Source organism: Gouania willdenowi, chromosome 3 (genome assembly GCF_900634775.1).
Source record: "Gouania willdenowi chromosome 3, fGouWil2.1, whole genome shotgun sequence".
NCBI classification, from domain to species: Eukaryota; Metazoa; Chordata; class Actinopteri; order Blenniiformes; family Gobiesocidae; genus Gouania; species Gouania willdenowi.
The window spans coordinates 3,845,141-3,860,314 of NC_041046.1; the positions used below are offsets into that span (position 1 = coordinate 3,845,141).

The 15,174-nt window shown below is 38.0% G+C and overlaps 2 protein-coding genes across 3 annotated transcripts; both read right to left on the reverse strand.

Moving 5' to 3' along the window:
* Positions 1-6,565: 6,565 nt before the first annotated feature.
* LOC114481293 (uncharacterized) lies at positions 6,566-13,422 on the reverse strand. Of its 2 annotated transcripts, XR_003676236.1 has the most exons (3): positions 13,412-13,422; positions 10,156-10,158; positions 6,566-6,729 (listed from the first exon to the last, which is right to left on the reverse strand). XR_003676236.1 is itself a non-coding variant. In XM_028476001.1 (2 exons), exon 1 carries the CDS (start codon positions 9,995-9,997, stop codon positions 7,424-7,426), a length of 2,574 nt encoding a protein of 857 aa, XP_028331802.1. In that variant the 5' UTR covers positions 9,998-10,139; the 3' UTR covers positions 6,566-6,729; positions 7,122-7,423. The 2 variants fall into 2 exon arrangements, 1 of the variants encoding a protein (XP_028331802.1); XM_028476001.1 differs by lacking the exons at positions 10,156-10,158; positions 13,412-13,422 and adding an exon at positions 7,122-10,139.
* On the reverse strand, positions 10,159-14,293 carry LOC114481263 (uncharacterized). Its single transcript, XM_028475936.1, has 2 exons — positions 14,067-14,293; positions 10,159-13,674 (listed from the first exon to the last, which is right to left on the reverse strand). Exon 2 carries the CDS (start codon positions 13,397-13,399, stop codon positions 10,382-10,384), a length of 3,018 nt encoding a protein of 1,005 aa, XP_028331737.1. The 5' UTR covers positions 13,400-13,674; positions 14,067-14,293; the 3' UTR covers positions 10,159-10,381.
* Positions 14,294-15,174: the final 881 nt, after the last annotated feature.

Below are 15,174 nucleotides of genomic sequence, written 5' to 3' on the forward strand. Positions count from 1 at the left end.
AACATTTATTTGTTGAATTGGTGAAGGGACATGATGAACGTAGTTAGAGACCTGCAGTTATGTTGGGACTGTTATGGACACGCCCCCAACTCATTCATTTAAAATGTCCTATTATTTTATTTAGTTGATTGTTTTTGTTTAGATTATGAAGTATACTGTTTATATTGGACAATGATTGTGATTACCATATAGAGGATGCACACAGGCAACATTGGGGGTAGCTAAGTGGCTACAGGGGTCCTCAGGGTCCTCGGGTAAAGACAGGGGCATCTGAGCAAATCGCCTGTATTAAATAGACCATGCGGCTGATATATGTGTTTCTGGGTTATGCAGATTAAAAAAAGAGTTTAAACAACACGGGCATGTTTAGAAATCCCATCAACAGAAAAGCACCATACGCAAGTTGAGGGGACCAGCATAGGGGGCGACATCATAGCGTAGAGGATCTAAATCATAGTGTAAAGTCCACGACCTTCAACAGCTGGTGAGAATCCTTCCATCTCTACCAGTCTGGACTGAGAGTTCCCACCACCAAAGGGGGTTAGAACCATAGGTTGAGATCCTATGGTTCTACCAACACCAGCAGAGGGCAGTGTTCAAAGCTTTGGAGAAACCTGAGGAAACAACATGTGAATCATTAGTGAAGAAGAAGAACGAGACAGTGAAGAACCTTTGTTGACTATACACAGGTTAATTTCAGACTCCTGCATCTAGCTCTTCATCATCATCATCATCTTCATCATCTTCATCATCTTCATCATCTCACCCATGAATGTTTCCATCATATGTCTCAGCTTGTACAGATTATTCAGTGCATGACTCAGCATGACTCAGCGCTGACTGTTGATGAGTCAACTCTGTCAGAGCTGAAGGAAACTCAAGCACGTTATTGAACGTATAGTTTATTGTTAGTGTAGAACCATATAAACCTAAACATGTGTTTATAGATGTGTGCATGTATTTATTATTTCTTCTTCTATGTATTTATGCTGCTGTGACTAAATGTCCTCATTGTGGAATAATCTTGATTTGTTTTATACGTCACAACACGACAATCCCACAGCTTGACTTTCACTTTTTCCATCTTTTGTTTTTAAAATTTTCAAAATTTGTTTTGCACTTTTTTGATGATAGATTCTCAGTCACCACTAGAGGGCAGTCTAACAGAGTGTAATATGTGGTGATGCATGGAGGCTCCTGACTGCTGCTCTATTTATATTATACACTGTTTTTACGGACCCCTGGGAGTACCCGTACCCCACTTTGGGAACCTAGGCTTTATATGAACATTAGTGTCAATAGTGCTAAAATATTTGATGGAGATTAATGAATGTAATCGTAATGAACACGTTGATGTCTTTTCATAAACTGTATCCCATGTTTATTTTTTAAACATTATACGTTTTTTCTGCATCAAAAGAACAGATTGTTAGTGTTTTTCCTCAGGGTTGAACGATACTCTGAGTTCACGATACGATACAGTGATGAGCTCGTGATAATGCTACGATATGGAATTATTGGAAAGAAAAAAAGTCCAAGAAAAACAGCATTTGAGAAAATAATCTGTTTTTATTTGACTTTAACTCTGGACATGATTATATATTCACTCTGAGTCAGAGCTTTACAACTAAATGAGAATATAATAAAAATAAAAATAAATTATAACAATCTGGATATAGTAGATTGTGTGGATTATTTTTATCTGTTTATTAACCTTGATGTTAGGGATTATTATGATTGATAATGTCAGATGTAGTGATGTTAGTTAATAAAGTAAATAAACAATGTGATGTGTAATATATACTGTGAAGCTGCTCATGCTTAAATAAACAGCATTTTTTTAACATTTAGTCACAAAACATGTTTAAAAAATGTATGTGAATTTTTTTACATGTTACTTTTGACCAGATTTACAGCAACATTTGTTACATTTGTGATATTTCTTTTCTTTATATAATAGAATTCTAAATTTAAATGTAAAAGAATAAATCTAAATGTTAAGTATTAGATCTAAATCTAAATTTTAAATGTAAATGTTGCATCTAAAACTAAATAGAAAATCTAAATGTAAATCGAAATTTTAAATCGATATATTAAATCAAAATGGTAAATGTAAATCGAAATGTAAAATTTAAATCTTAAATCTAAATCTCAATATTAAATGTCAAATCTAAATATTAAATGGTAAATCTAAATGTCACGGGTAAAATAAAAATTGAGCTAATATGCAAATTCACCAAAAGAACCAAATTAAAGCCCACGTTTAACATTTAGATTTAAAATTTATTACTTACATTTAGATTTAACATTGACATGTTCGTACAAAAAACATCACAATTTTCACAAATATTGCTATAAATTTGTTTTTTGCTGCTTAATGTTTATTTTATTATTTGCATCTTTACACACACACACACGCACGCACACACACGCACGCACACACACACACACATACACACCAGCTAAAGAACACATTTTAACCCTTTCACAGGATGAACTTTCCACTTCCTGTTGATACACTTCCTGTTAGTTTGAACCCGTCTCAGATTATTAGAACATTTTCTCACAGTCTGTTCACTGATAGAGTTTAACAAACAAGGCCACGACATCAGTGTGTGTGTGTGTGTGTGTGTGTGTGTGTGTGTTTACAGTTTTGAAGCTAATTGCTTTTCATCAGCTGCAGGTCTGAAAATAGATGCTTTTCATAAGTTTTATATATAATTAATATTTCTGTGTAATCCCACAGCTAGGGCTGGGCTATTTGGACCAAAATCTCACTATTATTTTCTCAAAATGGCAGTATGCATTATAAAATTTATATTTTTAACTCAAATGTTCTATTTTTTTCCAATTTGCTGATGAAAAATGTCACATTATGTCACATGACCATTTATGAACAAATAGCTGTACTATGTGCATGAATGAATCTGGATATATTGCCCAGGTCTATAATGACCCTGTTTTTAAATCCTACATTTACAGTAACACCAAAGACTTGTTTTATTTCTTCTATAATTAGTTTTCATCATGTTTGTTATAATGTGTAACAAATATAGTCGTTAGGATTAATGTACAAAGTGATCAAATATTTTCATACTGTATTTCATTTATTTGAAAAACACTGGGTTAAAATATCATTGTTACATTAATGTTGGTTTGGTGAGATATGAATTATGATAGAATTATTGTTGTAATTTTGTATATTTGTGTTGTTGTTCGATGTGTTTTTTGTTTGTCTTTTGTATGTTTTTCATGTAATTTTCAGGTTTTCATAGTTGTTTGTTTTCTTTTAGTAATATTTTATATATTTGTCTCAGTTTTCTTCAGTTTTTAGAATAATTTCCTCCTCTAATGACTTTATAATTTAACTTGTTATTTATTTATTTGTCTGTTAACAGTTTAACTGAAAAATAATGGATGGATTTCATGTTTTTCTTTTTTTAAGTAAATGTCCAAAATGGGAAAAGGAAGAAATGATTTTGAGGATGATTTTTTATTTATTTATTTTTCAATCAGGATTATTGATCCTGGATCACTGATAATATCTGGAGAGTTAATGTTAGTGGAGAGTTCACTCTAGTTCTGTTCATTTCTGTTGTTTAAAATGTATTAAATAAAAACTTATTTTTGCATTTTAACAAATTTAATAACAAGGAAAATCTAAAACTATCCGTGTGTGAACATGTATTTTTAATAAGTGGCTGTTCCATGATGATTAAAGCTACAGTAAGTGATTTTAATAACTCACATTATATGGAACACAACAGGTCACACCTCATTTAACTCTAAATGTGCTGACGGTGCAGGTTGAGCAACGTCAGGGTTTAAAACAGCACAAAAATTATACTATTTATACAGTTTAAAACATAAAGACAGACCTACATAAACAAGTTACATACAGAATAAAAACAATAATCTAACATTCATATGATAAATATGTTAGAGTCACTAATGTACAAACAATATAAAAGTATAAAAGCAGTGATTTTAAAAGTCAGAGTTTTCTAACCGTCGACTCCCATTTTAGTTTATTAATAAAGCTGTTATGAAGTCAGTGATTCTCAACATGTGGTTCTTTGTGTCTTCATTTTAGTTTTTATTCCCCCAGAAAACCTTAAAGACCAGAAACTTTTTACCCTTTATACATTTTCCTTTGTCCTATTTTTGATTTTAGCTCCTTTTGCCAATAAATATCAGCTTTTCCTCATTTTTGTCCATTTTTGCCACTTTTCATCTAAATAAGCTCCTTTGGTCCATTAAATAACACTTATTTTCTTTTTCTACATTTTGTCTCTTTTTGTTCCACATTTTTGCCCTTTTTCACTATTTTGTTTTTAATACTATTGTCACAATATATTGTTTTGCTCATTTAAGCCATAAATACCTCCTGGTTCTTCTTTATTAGTCATTTTTTCTGCCACTCTCGACTGTTTTTGGCCCATTTTAGTCACTTTTCACTCTTTTCTTGCCACGTTTTTGTATTTTTTGAATTTTTTTTTTTTTTTTTTTTGCCACATTTTACTAATTTTTTTGTCATTTCCTCATCACTGTTAACTCTTTGTTAACTCTTGATCACCAGTTGATCAATCGAACATTTTCAACACCTAATTATTCTATAAAAAATGAATGGGATGATTTTTTGTGGGTGTCACATTCCACACGGGTCTGTTTATAAAACACCAACAATATCTAAGCAATAGGAGGAAGTGGGACTATATTTATGTAATGTAGGGATATTTTCAGATTGAGCAGGATTTGGGAAAAATGTGGTTTCTTTTAACAATTTGAGATTAAAAATGACTTCCATGGGATTATGTTTTAAAGGACCAGATTTGGCCCCCGGACCTTGAGTTTGACACATATATTCAAGCATGATTTTTATATGGCATATTAAATATCAAATCACTCTTTACAAAATGAGAACAGACACTTTTAGCTCAGAGGAATGTTACATTAATTCTGATTAATTAAGACTAACGGAACACAGTGATTTAATCAGTACCATAATTAATTAATTAATTAATTAATTAATTAATTAATTAATTATAATAAGGATTCATACAAATTAATTAATAAAAAGTTCAATAAAAACTGTTCAAATCTCATAAAGACTAAACACAAGTTTTTTTCATCATAATCATTAGCATGTGATGCAGATTATGACAAATGTTCTTCACAATATTTTAGATTTATCTGAAATAATAATGTCATACTTCTTCTTGTTGTTCCTGATTATTGATTACTCTGATTATTGATCACTCTATGATTACTGATTACTCTGATTACTGATTACTCTATGATTATTGATTACTCTATGATTACTGATTACTCTATGATTATTGATTACTCTATGATTACTGATTACTCTATGATTACTGATTACTCTGATTATTGATTACTCTATGATTATTGATTACTCTATGATTACTGATTACTCTATGATTACTGATTACTCTGATTACTGATTACTCTATGATTACTGATTACTCTGATTATTGATTACTCTATGATTACTGATTACTCTATGATTATTGATTACTCTGATTATTGATTACTCTATGATTACTGATTACTCTATGATTACTGATTACTCTGATTATTGATTACTCTATGATTATTGATTACTCTATGATTACTGATTACTCTGATTATTGATTACTCTATGATTATTGATTACTCTATGATTACTGATTACTCTATGATTATTGATTACTTTATGATTATTGATTACTCTATGATTACTGATTACTCTGATTATTGATTACTCTGATTACTGATTACTCTATGATTACTGATTACTCTGATTATTGATTACTCTATGATTACTGATTACTCTATGATTATTGATTACTCTGATTATTGATTACTCTATGATTACTGATTACTCTATGATTACTGATTACTCTGATTACTGATTACTCTATGATTACTGATTACTCTGATTATTGATTACTCTATGATTACTGATTACTCTATGATTATTGATTACTCTGATTATTGATTACTCTATGATTACTGATTACTCTATGATTATTGATTACTCTGATGATTGATTACTCTATGATTACTGATTACTCTATGATTACTGATTACTCTGATTATTGATTACTCTATGATTACTGATTACTCTATGATTACTGATTACTCTATGATTACTGATTACTCTGATTACTGATTACTCTGATTATTGATTACTCTATGATTACTGATTACTCTGATTATTGATTACTCTATGATTACTGATTACTCTGATTATTGATTACTCTATGATTACTGATTACTCTATGATTACTGATTACTCTGATTATTGATTACTCTATGATTACTGATTACTCTGATTATTGATTACTCTATGATTACTGATTACTCTGATTATTGATTACTCTATGATTACTAATAATCCAATAAACAAATAAAACACGTGTTCTTTGACTGAAAACACAAATAAACAAAATTTAATTATTGTTATTTTTAGCAAAAACTCATTTTCGAGTAGTGTGCATTAATGCACATATATGCACATATATGCACATATATGTGCATATATGTGCATATACAATCTCTGTCAAGTCAATCTCAATTTTTGTGCTGTTCCTGACTTGAGGGAACTGCTCTTTATTGGATGGGGATTCCTGGACTTCACTCAATGAACCAGACCTTCAATTACTTTTCCTTTTTCTTTTTATTTCGTAATTTTTGTGGGTCGGAACATCAGTTCAGGTGAAAAACCTCAAAAAGAAAATAAACAGTACAAAACCAATTAGACAACCATTTGTTGGTTGAAATCAAATTTAGCTTTTCACCCTTTTTAACTAAATTCTTTAACAAAATCAGATTGTTAGTAGTAAGTTAACTTAGTACTTTTAACTCTGCAGTTAACATGGCACTGGAAATAAACATGATAACCCATTAAATTAAACAAGCATCAAACTCAATAATAATCCTTGCATTTGCCAGTAAACAGTAAACAAATTGCTAAACTTTATAAATAAATTAAGAAGAAAAAAATGCATTCAACTTAATTTTTCAATCCAAACAATGTCAATCCGTTTCCTGTCCATTTTAAATGAATTGTCCAACTAACATAAGTTTTTTATGCTTGTGGTTATGTAGGTGCTTACCAGCTGCCCATCCATTCATAATAAGAGTTTTTGCACAAAGTTTAGTCCCAGCTGAGGAAACAGAACTTTCTTCTCTGAGGCATGCATTGCCATTGCCTCCATGCTCCCACAGTGGCTGGTTTGTGCTTAAAAAGAATCAGGTGTGCACACTCACATGTGGGAGGGGCTTCCACAAGGCCCCTCCCCTGCTTAGCAGGAGGGTGAAAGGCAGCTCACAGGCAGTTTGACAGAACACCTCCCACTCGGTCTTCATGCAGGAACTGCTGGGAAGACCGCACGAATCGACAACTGCAACCTGCCCATTAAAGTCCTTTGTGATGCTCCCCGTTGTCTTCATCTTGTTCCTCGATTGGTAGAAGAACCACCAGCCGCCGGACATCTCTATGTAGAATTGTAGATTGGATGCTCGGTCCGCTTTGGACCACTGGTTTGCGGGCCATGGAAGGTCGGGTTGTCGGGACGCAGGAGCTTTGAACCACCTTCACATGTACATCTCGGACGATGCCTTTTTGATCAGGGTTGACTTTCTCCACCCGTCCAAGTTTGAATTGGCCCCTCATGGCATTCTGATCACAGATCCACACAATATCACCAACAGCAATGTTCCTGTGCAAGGTATGCCACTTGCTTCTCACAAACAGATTAGGGCCCGCCAGCTGACTCCATGACCTCCAGAACTTGTTGACTTGGCACTGCATCTCTCTTAATCTTTTGTAAGAATAATTTGTAAAATCAAAGGTTTGGATATCGCCTCCTGGGGAGGCACGACCCAAGAGTAGCATGTTAGGAGTCACGTATTGTACTACATCTTCACGGCTCTGCACCCTGGCATCAATTGGACGTTCATTGGCGAGGTTGGCGGCAAGCTGTAAGGCAGTTTGAAATTCACTGAAAGTGAGTCCATTCTCTTTGTCTAAGCTTTGGAGTGCCTTTTTGACAACACGGACAGCCGCTTCAGCTGCCCCATTGCGGTGCGGAGAATCTGCCGGCTGGATCTGCCACTCCCAGATGGTGCTATTTTTCGCAGCTGTCTCTTCGAGAGCAGCTTTTTCTTGGTTTAGAAACTGGTAAAGTTCATTTAGAATAGGCTTTGCACCGACGAAATTTGTCCCAGCATCAGACCAGATCTTTCTTGGGTGCCCTCTAATTGCGGTAAACCTCTGGTATGCCATCAGGAAACTCCCTGTTGACATATTGCTCACCAGGTCTGTGTGGATAGCTCTGCTGGCCATACAGCTGAAAACAACACCCCATACTTTCAGTGTAACTCGTTTCCTGACATCGTCTTTGACCAAGTAAGGTCCAAAGAGATCAACTGCAGTGAACTCGAAGGGAGCGGTGGGACTGGATCTTTCATGTGGTAAGTGACCCATTACTTGTTGACATCTTTTTACTTTATACTTTCTGCAAGATACACAGCCTTCAACAACTTTTTTGGCTACTCTCCGCCCTTGAACGATCCAGGCTGTCTTCCTCATCTGCAGTAGAGTTGCAGCTATACCCTCGTGACCTTTGCTATGAGCCTCCCGTGCCAGTAATGTTGAGATCCATGCATCCGGTGGTAAGAGTGGGACTGTGACACCATCTTCTTTAAAGGCTTGAATTCTTCCACCGCAGGTTAGCAACCCAGTTTCTGGCTCTCTGTAAACTACCAAGCGGTCAGTTGTGGTGGCAGGGAAGATCACCCCATGCTGTGTTGCAAGGAAAATGTCTCTTAACGCATCTTGCCTTTCTGTGGCAGTGATAACTCCATCCTCCGGGATGGCCTCCCACTTTGGTGTTTTTAGGATTTGGCTGGAGCCTGCAAACTTTTTGGCTGCTCTCCAGACCAAGGCAACAGTCTTTAGAAGACGTGACAGGACACTGAATCGTCTTTCATTCAGTAAGTTCTGCACCGCTACCCCAGCAGGTGGCCGGTGACTTTTCTTTGGTGGGATTGCCTTTGCTTGAGCTCTGGTCAGTACTGCCACAAATGATTTTTTCTGTATCTGATTAACACCTTCTCTGGCAGCTACAGACACATCTTTTGCCGACATAATTGGCCACTCATTTTCAGGGAGACTCAGGAACTTTGGCCCTTTCTGCCACTCTGAATCCTCGGCCAACTCTTTTGGCTCTGCCCCTCGAGTGATGATGTCAGCTATGTTGGCTTGTCCAGGGATCCACCACCAGTCCTGTACTTTTGTGCTACTCTGGATCTCTCCGATCCTGTTTGCAAAGAATGTTTGAAAACCATAACTTTCGCGTTGAATAGCACAAAGGACTGTCTGGCTGTCCACAAAATGGTACCACTGTTTGACTTTGATCTGCGAGTGTTGTTCGAAGTACTTTTTCAGGCGGCTGGCGAAGACAGCACCACACAATTCTGCCTTGACAGTGTCTCCCTTCTGGTTGAGAGGCGTCAATTTTGCTTTTGAATCCACGAGTCTAACTGTGATGCTTCCATTGCAACCCCATCGAAGATATAAGACAGCACCATAGGAAGACTCACTGCCGTCTGAGAAGGTTACCGCAAGCGGCTCAGTTATGGCCCCAAGTGGTGTCAGGGCTCTGGTGAACTTGATTTGTCCTAATTGGACATATTCTTCAAACAAATTGATAGCGCATCTGCGGAGCTCGTCTGACAGGGGGAGGTCCCAAGTGTCTTTGGCAAAGCAGTTCTTTGGCTTTGCCTCCTGAAAAGCCCTTCTGACCAAAATTGCTCCCTTTTGCTTTGCAGGTGTCATCAAGCCAATTGGATCATAAAGTCCAGCAACTTGGCTGAGCAGTTCCCGCCTGTTCAGTGGGTCTGGTGTCTGATCTCTTACTTCCTTCAGCAAAAGGTCTTGCCCAAGTCTCATTTTCTTCTTCCGCTTTGAGAAGTTGATTTTCACCATGACATGTAGCTTGTCTTCACCCACTGTGTAGCCCAGACCAAGTGCTTTATTATCCTCGTCCTTCAGCTGATTTGGCAGGACAACTATTTTTGGCAAAACTTTTCTACTTTCCCCTTTACTTTGGCTTGAGAAGACCCAGGGTTTTAGGGTGAACCCACCAGCTTTCAGAATCAGCTCCACATTTTGTGTGATGGTCTTGAGCTTCTCCAGATCATTGTGGGACGTCAAAATGTCATCCACATAGCTGTGTTCTTGTAATACTTTCCTCTCATCTAGCAGGTGGCTGAACTGAGGTAGGTTTGCAGTTTCTCTCATGGCGAGTTGGGCTATACAACCTGCTGGCTTATCTCCGATGTTGACTCTGGTGATAGCAAACTCCTCCAACTATTCATCCTTCGAGTCACGCCATAGGAATCTGTGCAAATGGACTTCTTTCTCCTCAAGCCATACAGAGTTGTACATTTTACTGATGTCTCCTAGGGCAGCGTAGGAGCCTTGGCGAAACTTTAGGAGGACTACTCTGATTAGGTTCAGGACATCTGGACCTTTTAGCAGATGATCATTAAGACTCTGACCTTGGTATTTCTGACTGCTATTCCAGACAAGTCTGACCGGAGTTGTAACAGAGTGTGGGTTGGGAGCGATGAGGTGGCTTATGTACCAAAGAGGTCCAGTCCAAGTAAGTAGCTCTTCTCTGGACAGTTTCTTTGCTGCACGACGGTCAACCATTTCATGTATTTGAACAGTATAAGCTGCCTTCCACAGTGGTTCTTTGGCAAGCTTTCTTTCTGTTCTGAGGAAGGTTGCCTCCACTCCTCTTCTATTGTTTGGCAGAGTGGATGGATCATCGAGCCATGGATAGCTTGCATGCCAATGGGGATTTTCACTGTGTTCATCAGCACTGATATAGGTCAAACCACTCTTTACGACCTCCAATTCCCGCTCTTCTGCTAGGGTCATGTCCTTACCACCAGGTTGGCAGTTTCCACACCGACAACCGCCACATTTTGGATTGCAGGCAGCGCCGATACTATCCCACTTCCACCAGTTAAGGAAGTCTTGAGCAGTGGTTGTAGCGTATGAGTGCTTGATAGTAGGTGAGGAGTGGGTAAGTTCTTTGTAGTTTACAGCTGCTGTCCTCATTGATCTTGCAAAGTGGGTTTGCGATGCATGAGCTGAAATGGTGGTTTGTTCAGAAAGCTCAGGATGGCTGCCAGCAACTGTTTTCCCAAGTGGGCCGTCCCATAGCACAAGGTCTCCCACCATGCTCACCCTCTGAGGAGCCAGTCTACCTTCCTTGTGACTAATTAGAAGGTCTACTTCTTTTGGTCTTTGTAATTCAAAGAGGGGGATATCTGGGAAAAACTTCTGGAGTTGCTTGGCTGTGACAGGATGGTGGATGTCTGCGATATCATCAAGTCCATAGCAGACTAGCTGGTGGGAGTTATAGGTCGATTTGTCATTACGGACACGGATCTTTAGGAGGTATCGCATTGTTTTTACTGTGACCTCCATACCTCCAACTCCATGGACAACAAGAGTAATGGCTTCGCTTCTCAACTTTAAGCGCTTTGCCGCTTTGTGTGTGATGTAGTTGGTGTCTGACGCAAGGTCAATTAGGGTTCCAACCTTTTGACCTGCATTTGCAGTGACCTCAAGCAGCATCATGATTACTGGCCATTCTGCTATACCGTATTCTTCCAGGAGATTTCGTCGACTGGAGATCTGTACATTTCTTGATGCAGTGTTAGAAAAGACGTGTCGACACTGTTGGGCAAGTTCAGGAGGAAGTTTTTGAACAAATTCTTCTTGAGCTTCTGTATAACTCTTCCGGTTGTTGCCTCCTCCCACTGTTCCATGTTTAGCCTTCTCCCGATTTGGACATAGATAGATGTGATGCCCAGAACTTCCCTTGCAGCTTGGATCTTTGCAGATGAACTCAGTCTTGGAACAGCCATCACAATCTGAATGAACTTCAAGGCATCTTTTGCATCCTCCAAGCTTTCTCACTGCATCCTTCTTTTCAGACAGCTTTAGCACGCGGAATTTTCTGCAGAAGTAGAGCTTTCTTCTATGCCCTCCTTCTCCACAGACCACACATCCCAATGATTGGCTGCTGGCTTGGTTTGAGGCCCTGGTTCGGGCTTGTCTTTGTTCGGGCCTAGACTTGGGTGGCTCGTCACTTAACTGATCCAGCTGTTCATAAATGACTTCCTGGCTCTTAAGGAAAGTGAGGAGATAGTCAAACCTTCGTGCTTGAGTTAGGGCATTGCCTTTTTCTGCTGCATGAAGAAGCCACTCCTTCTTTAGCACATCAGGGAGCTTACTTTCAATAGACCTGATGACAAGTGGATTTTTTATTGCACCAACTTCATCAAGGTCACTCAGGTCTGAGAGGGCTTTCTCAACTGTCTGTATGAGCTCAATTATTTTCTTTGGTTGATGAGATCTAATAACCGGGGTACTTTGGATTTCTTCCACAATCTCAATAGCAATACTTGTTTTATTACCAAAACGGTTTTCCATGACACGAAATATGTCATCTGCGGTGTTGTGACTTGAGAGGCGAAGATCTTTTATAACTTTTTCATCAATGCTGTCGATGAGCTGGAATTTCTTTATTTCTCTTGACCCCGATGGTTCACCTTGAGCTTGGAGTGACTCCCAGTCCCTCCTCCAGCGATAGAACTCACGTCTAACTCCAGTAAATTTGGGCAGGGATGCTGGTTTTAGTCTGATGATTGGGGTTGAGTAGTTGACCAAAGATGCATCCATCAATCTTGATGACTCTTTTCTGGCCTTTGCCCGAATGAAGTCTGCCTTCCTTGATGTGAGCTTGGGGAGGATAACCTCAAGTTCTCTGATTCGACCATGAAACTCCTTATGCTCTGCAGGGGGCGCCCAGCATTTCCACTTTATTTGTGACTTCTTTGCAGTCTCCACCATGCTCTTGAGATGCTCAACCATGAAATCAAAGGCTTCTTTGTCTTCACTGGGTTCAATGGTCATCACACGTTCTGCCTCGGTCTCTGCTGTCTGCACTGCCAGCGTCAGCTCATCTTCTCCATAGTTGGCCCACAATGTACTCTGAATTAAGTCTTTCAGCTCTTTTAGTTTCTTTTCACACTCAGTTGCAGTTTTCTCTAAGTCGGCTTTTTGCGCCTCATCTAGCGCTTCTTCGTTCCGCTCAGATTCATTTTCTGCCATGTACTGGGCTTCGACATCATCATTAGCTTCAATGACTTTGTTTGTCTCTAGTGTGAGTTTTGTGAAACTGTCTTTGAGCTCCTCCTCGGACATCAAAGTGTGCATTCTGGTCACATTATTTGCCAATCTGGAGAATTGACGTTTTGCAGATGTTCGGATGGCTTTTAGTTGCTGCAAAGTTATAGAGGCTGCCATTTTAGGTCTCACTGCTCTCAGGCCAGTACTTGAAGTTTTCTTCCCTCTGGACCTTGCAGATTCACCACAACTTATTCTGGTTCTTATCCAGTATTTACTGGTTTTTCACTGTCAAGTCAATCTCAATTTTTGTGCTGTTCCTGACTTGAGGGAACTGCTCTTTATTGGATGGGGATTCCTGGACTTCACTCAATGAACCAGACCTTCAATTACTTTTCCTTTTTCTTTTTATTTCGTAATTTTTGTGGGTCGGAACATCAGTTCAGGTGAAAAACCTCAAAAAGAAAATAAACAGTACAAAACCAATTAGACAACCATTTGTTGGTTGAAATCAAATTTAGCTTTTCACCCTTTTTAACTAAATTCTTTAACAAAATCAGATTGTTAGTAGTAAGTTAACTTAGTACTTTTAACTCTGCAGTTAACATGGCACTGGAAATAAACATGATAACCCATTAAATTAAACAAGCATCAAACTCAATAATAATCCTTGCATTTGCCAGTAAACAGTAAACAAATTGCTAAACTTTATAAATAAATTAAGAAGAAAAAAATGCATTCAACTTAATTTTTCAATCCAAACAATGTCAATCCGTTTCCTGTCCATTTTAAATGAATTGTCCAACTAACATAAGTTTTTTATGCTTGTGGTTATGTAGGTGCTTACCAGCTGCCCATCCATTCATAATAAGAGTTTTTGCACAAAGTTTAGTCCCAGCTGAGGAAACAGAACTTTCTTCTCTGAGGCATGCATTGCCATTGCCTCCATGCTCCCACAGTGGCTGGTTTGTGCTTAAAAAGAATCAGGTGTGCACACTCACATGTGGGAGGGGCTTCCACAAGGCCCCTCCCCTGCTTAGCAGGAGGGTGAAAGGCAGCTCACAGGCAGTTTGACAGAACAATCTCAGTACTATTCGCACTCAGTACATGACCCCAGTGTCATGGTCTGAGTTTACCTTCGTACTGAGATTCTCTTACAATCTCAGTACGCGGCGGCTACGTACTGAGATGTACCCGTACTGGATCAGCCATGCACAGATATTACTGTACTGATTTAAAAAATGCTTAAAACATCACATCAGTCGATTATCAATAAAAAAGATCAGCCAATGATAAAAAGATATGATTGTCATGATCAGAATTATATGAATACAACAGCTTATTATTGTAAAGTTACATTAGGTTAACTTATTTATTGCAATGTATATTATAATCATTTTTCTTGGGGAATAAACTTTTCCTATTTGTATTGATATTGCTGCATGAGACAATATTAAGTTGTTGACAGAGATTGTCACTCACTCAGAATGGCGGAAGGAGCAAAAATGAATTTTCCAGTAGTGTGCATAATCGATCTCAGTACGAGGTAAACTCAGAACGTGACACCGGTCCAGGGACGACTTTTCCTTCAGCTCCCAATGCATCATGGGACGATTGAGTGTGACTAGTGTGCACGGTGGGCACAGTAGCCATAATCAACCTACCCATGATGCATTGTGAACACAATATAAAACGGTCCTGGCAGATACTCTACGTGGTCACACCCTCACATCTAAATAAATAAATAAACTTATACACTGATTAATAAGGTAACCTGATCTAAACCTAACTAAAACTAATAGTAAAATACCACTTCATTAAGTGGAACATGACAAAGTACACAAACATCACCCACTGGGAAAACCTTTTATCACATAGAATAAAATAGAATAAAACACCTTAAAACGCACACATTCAATGACAAAACAATGAGTTTTTAGCTAAAGTGGCTAATG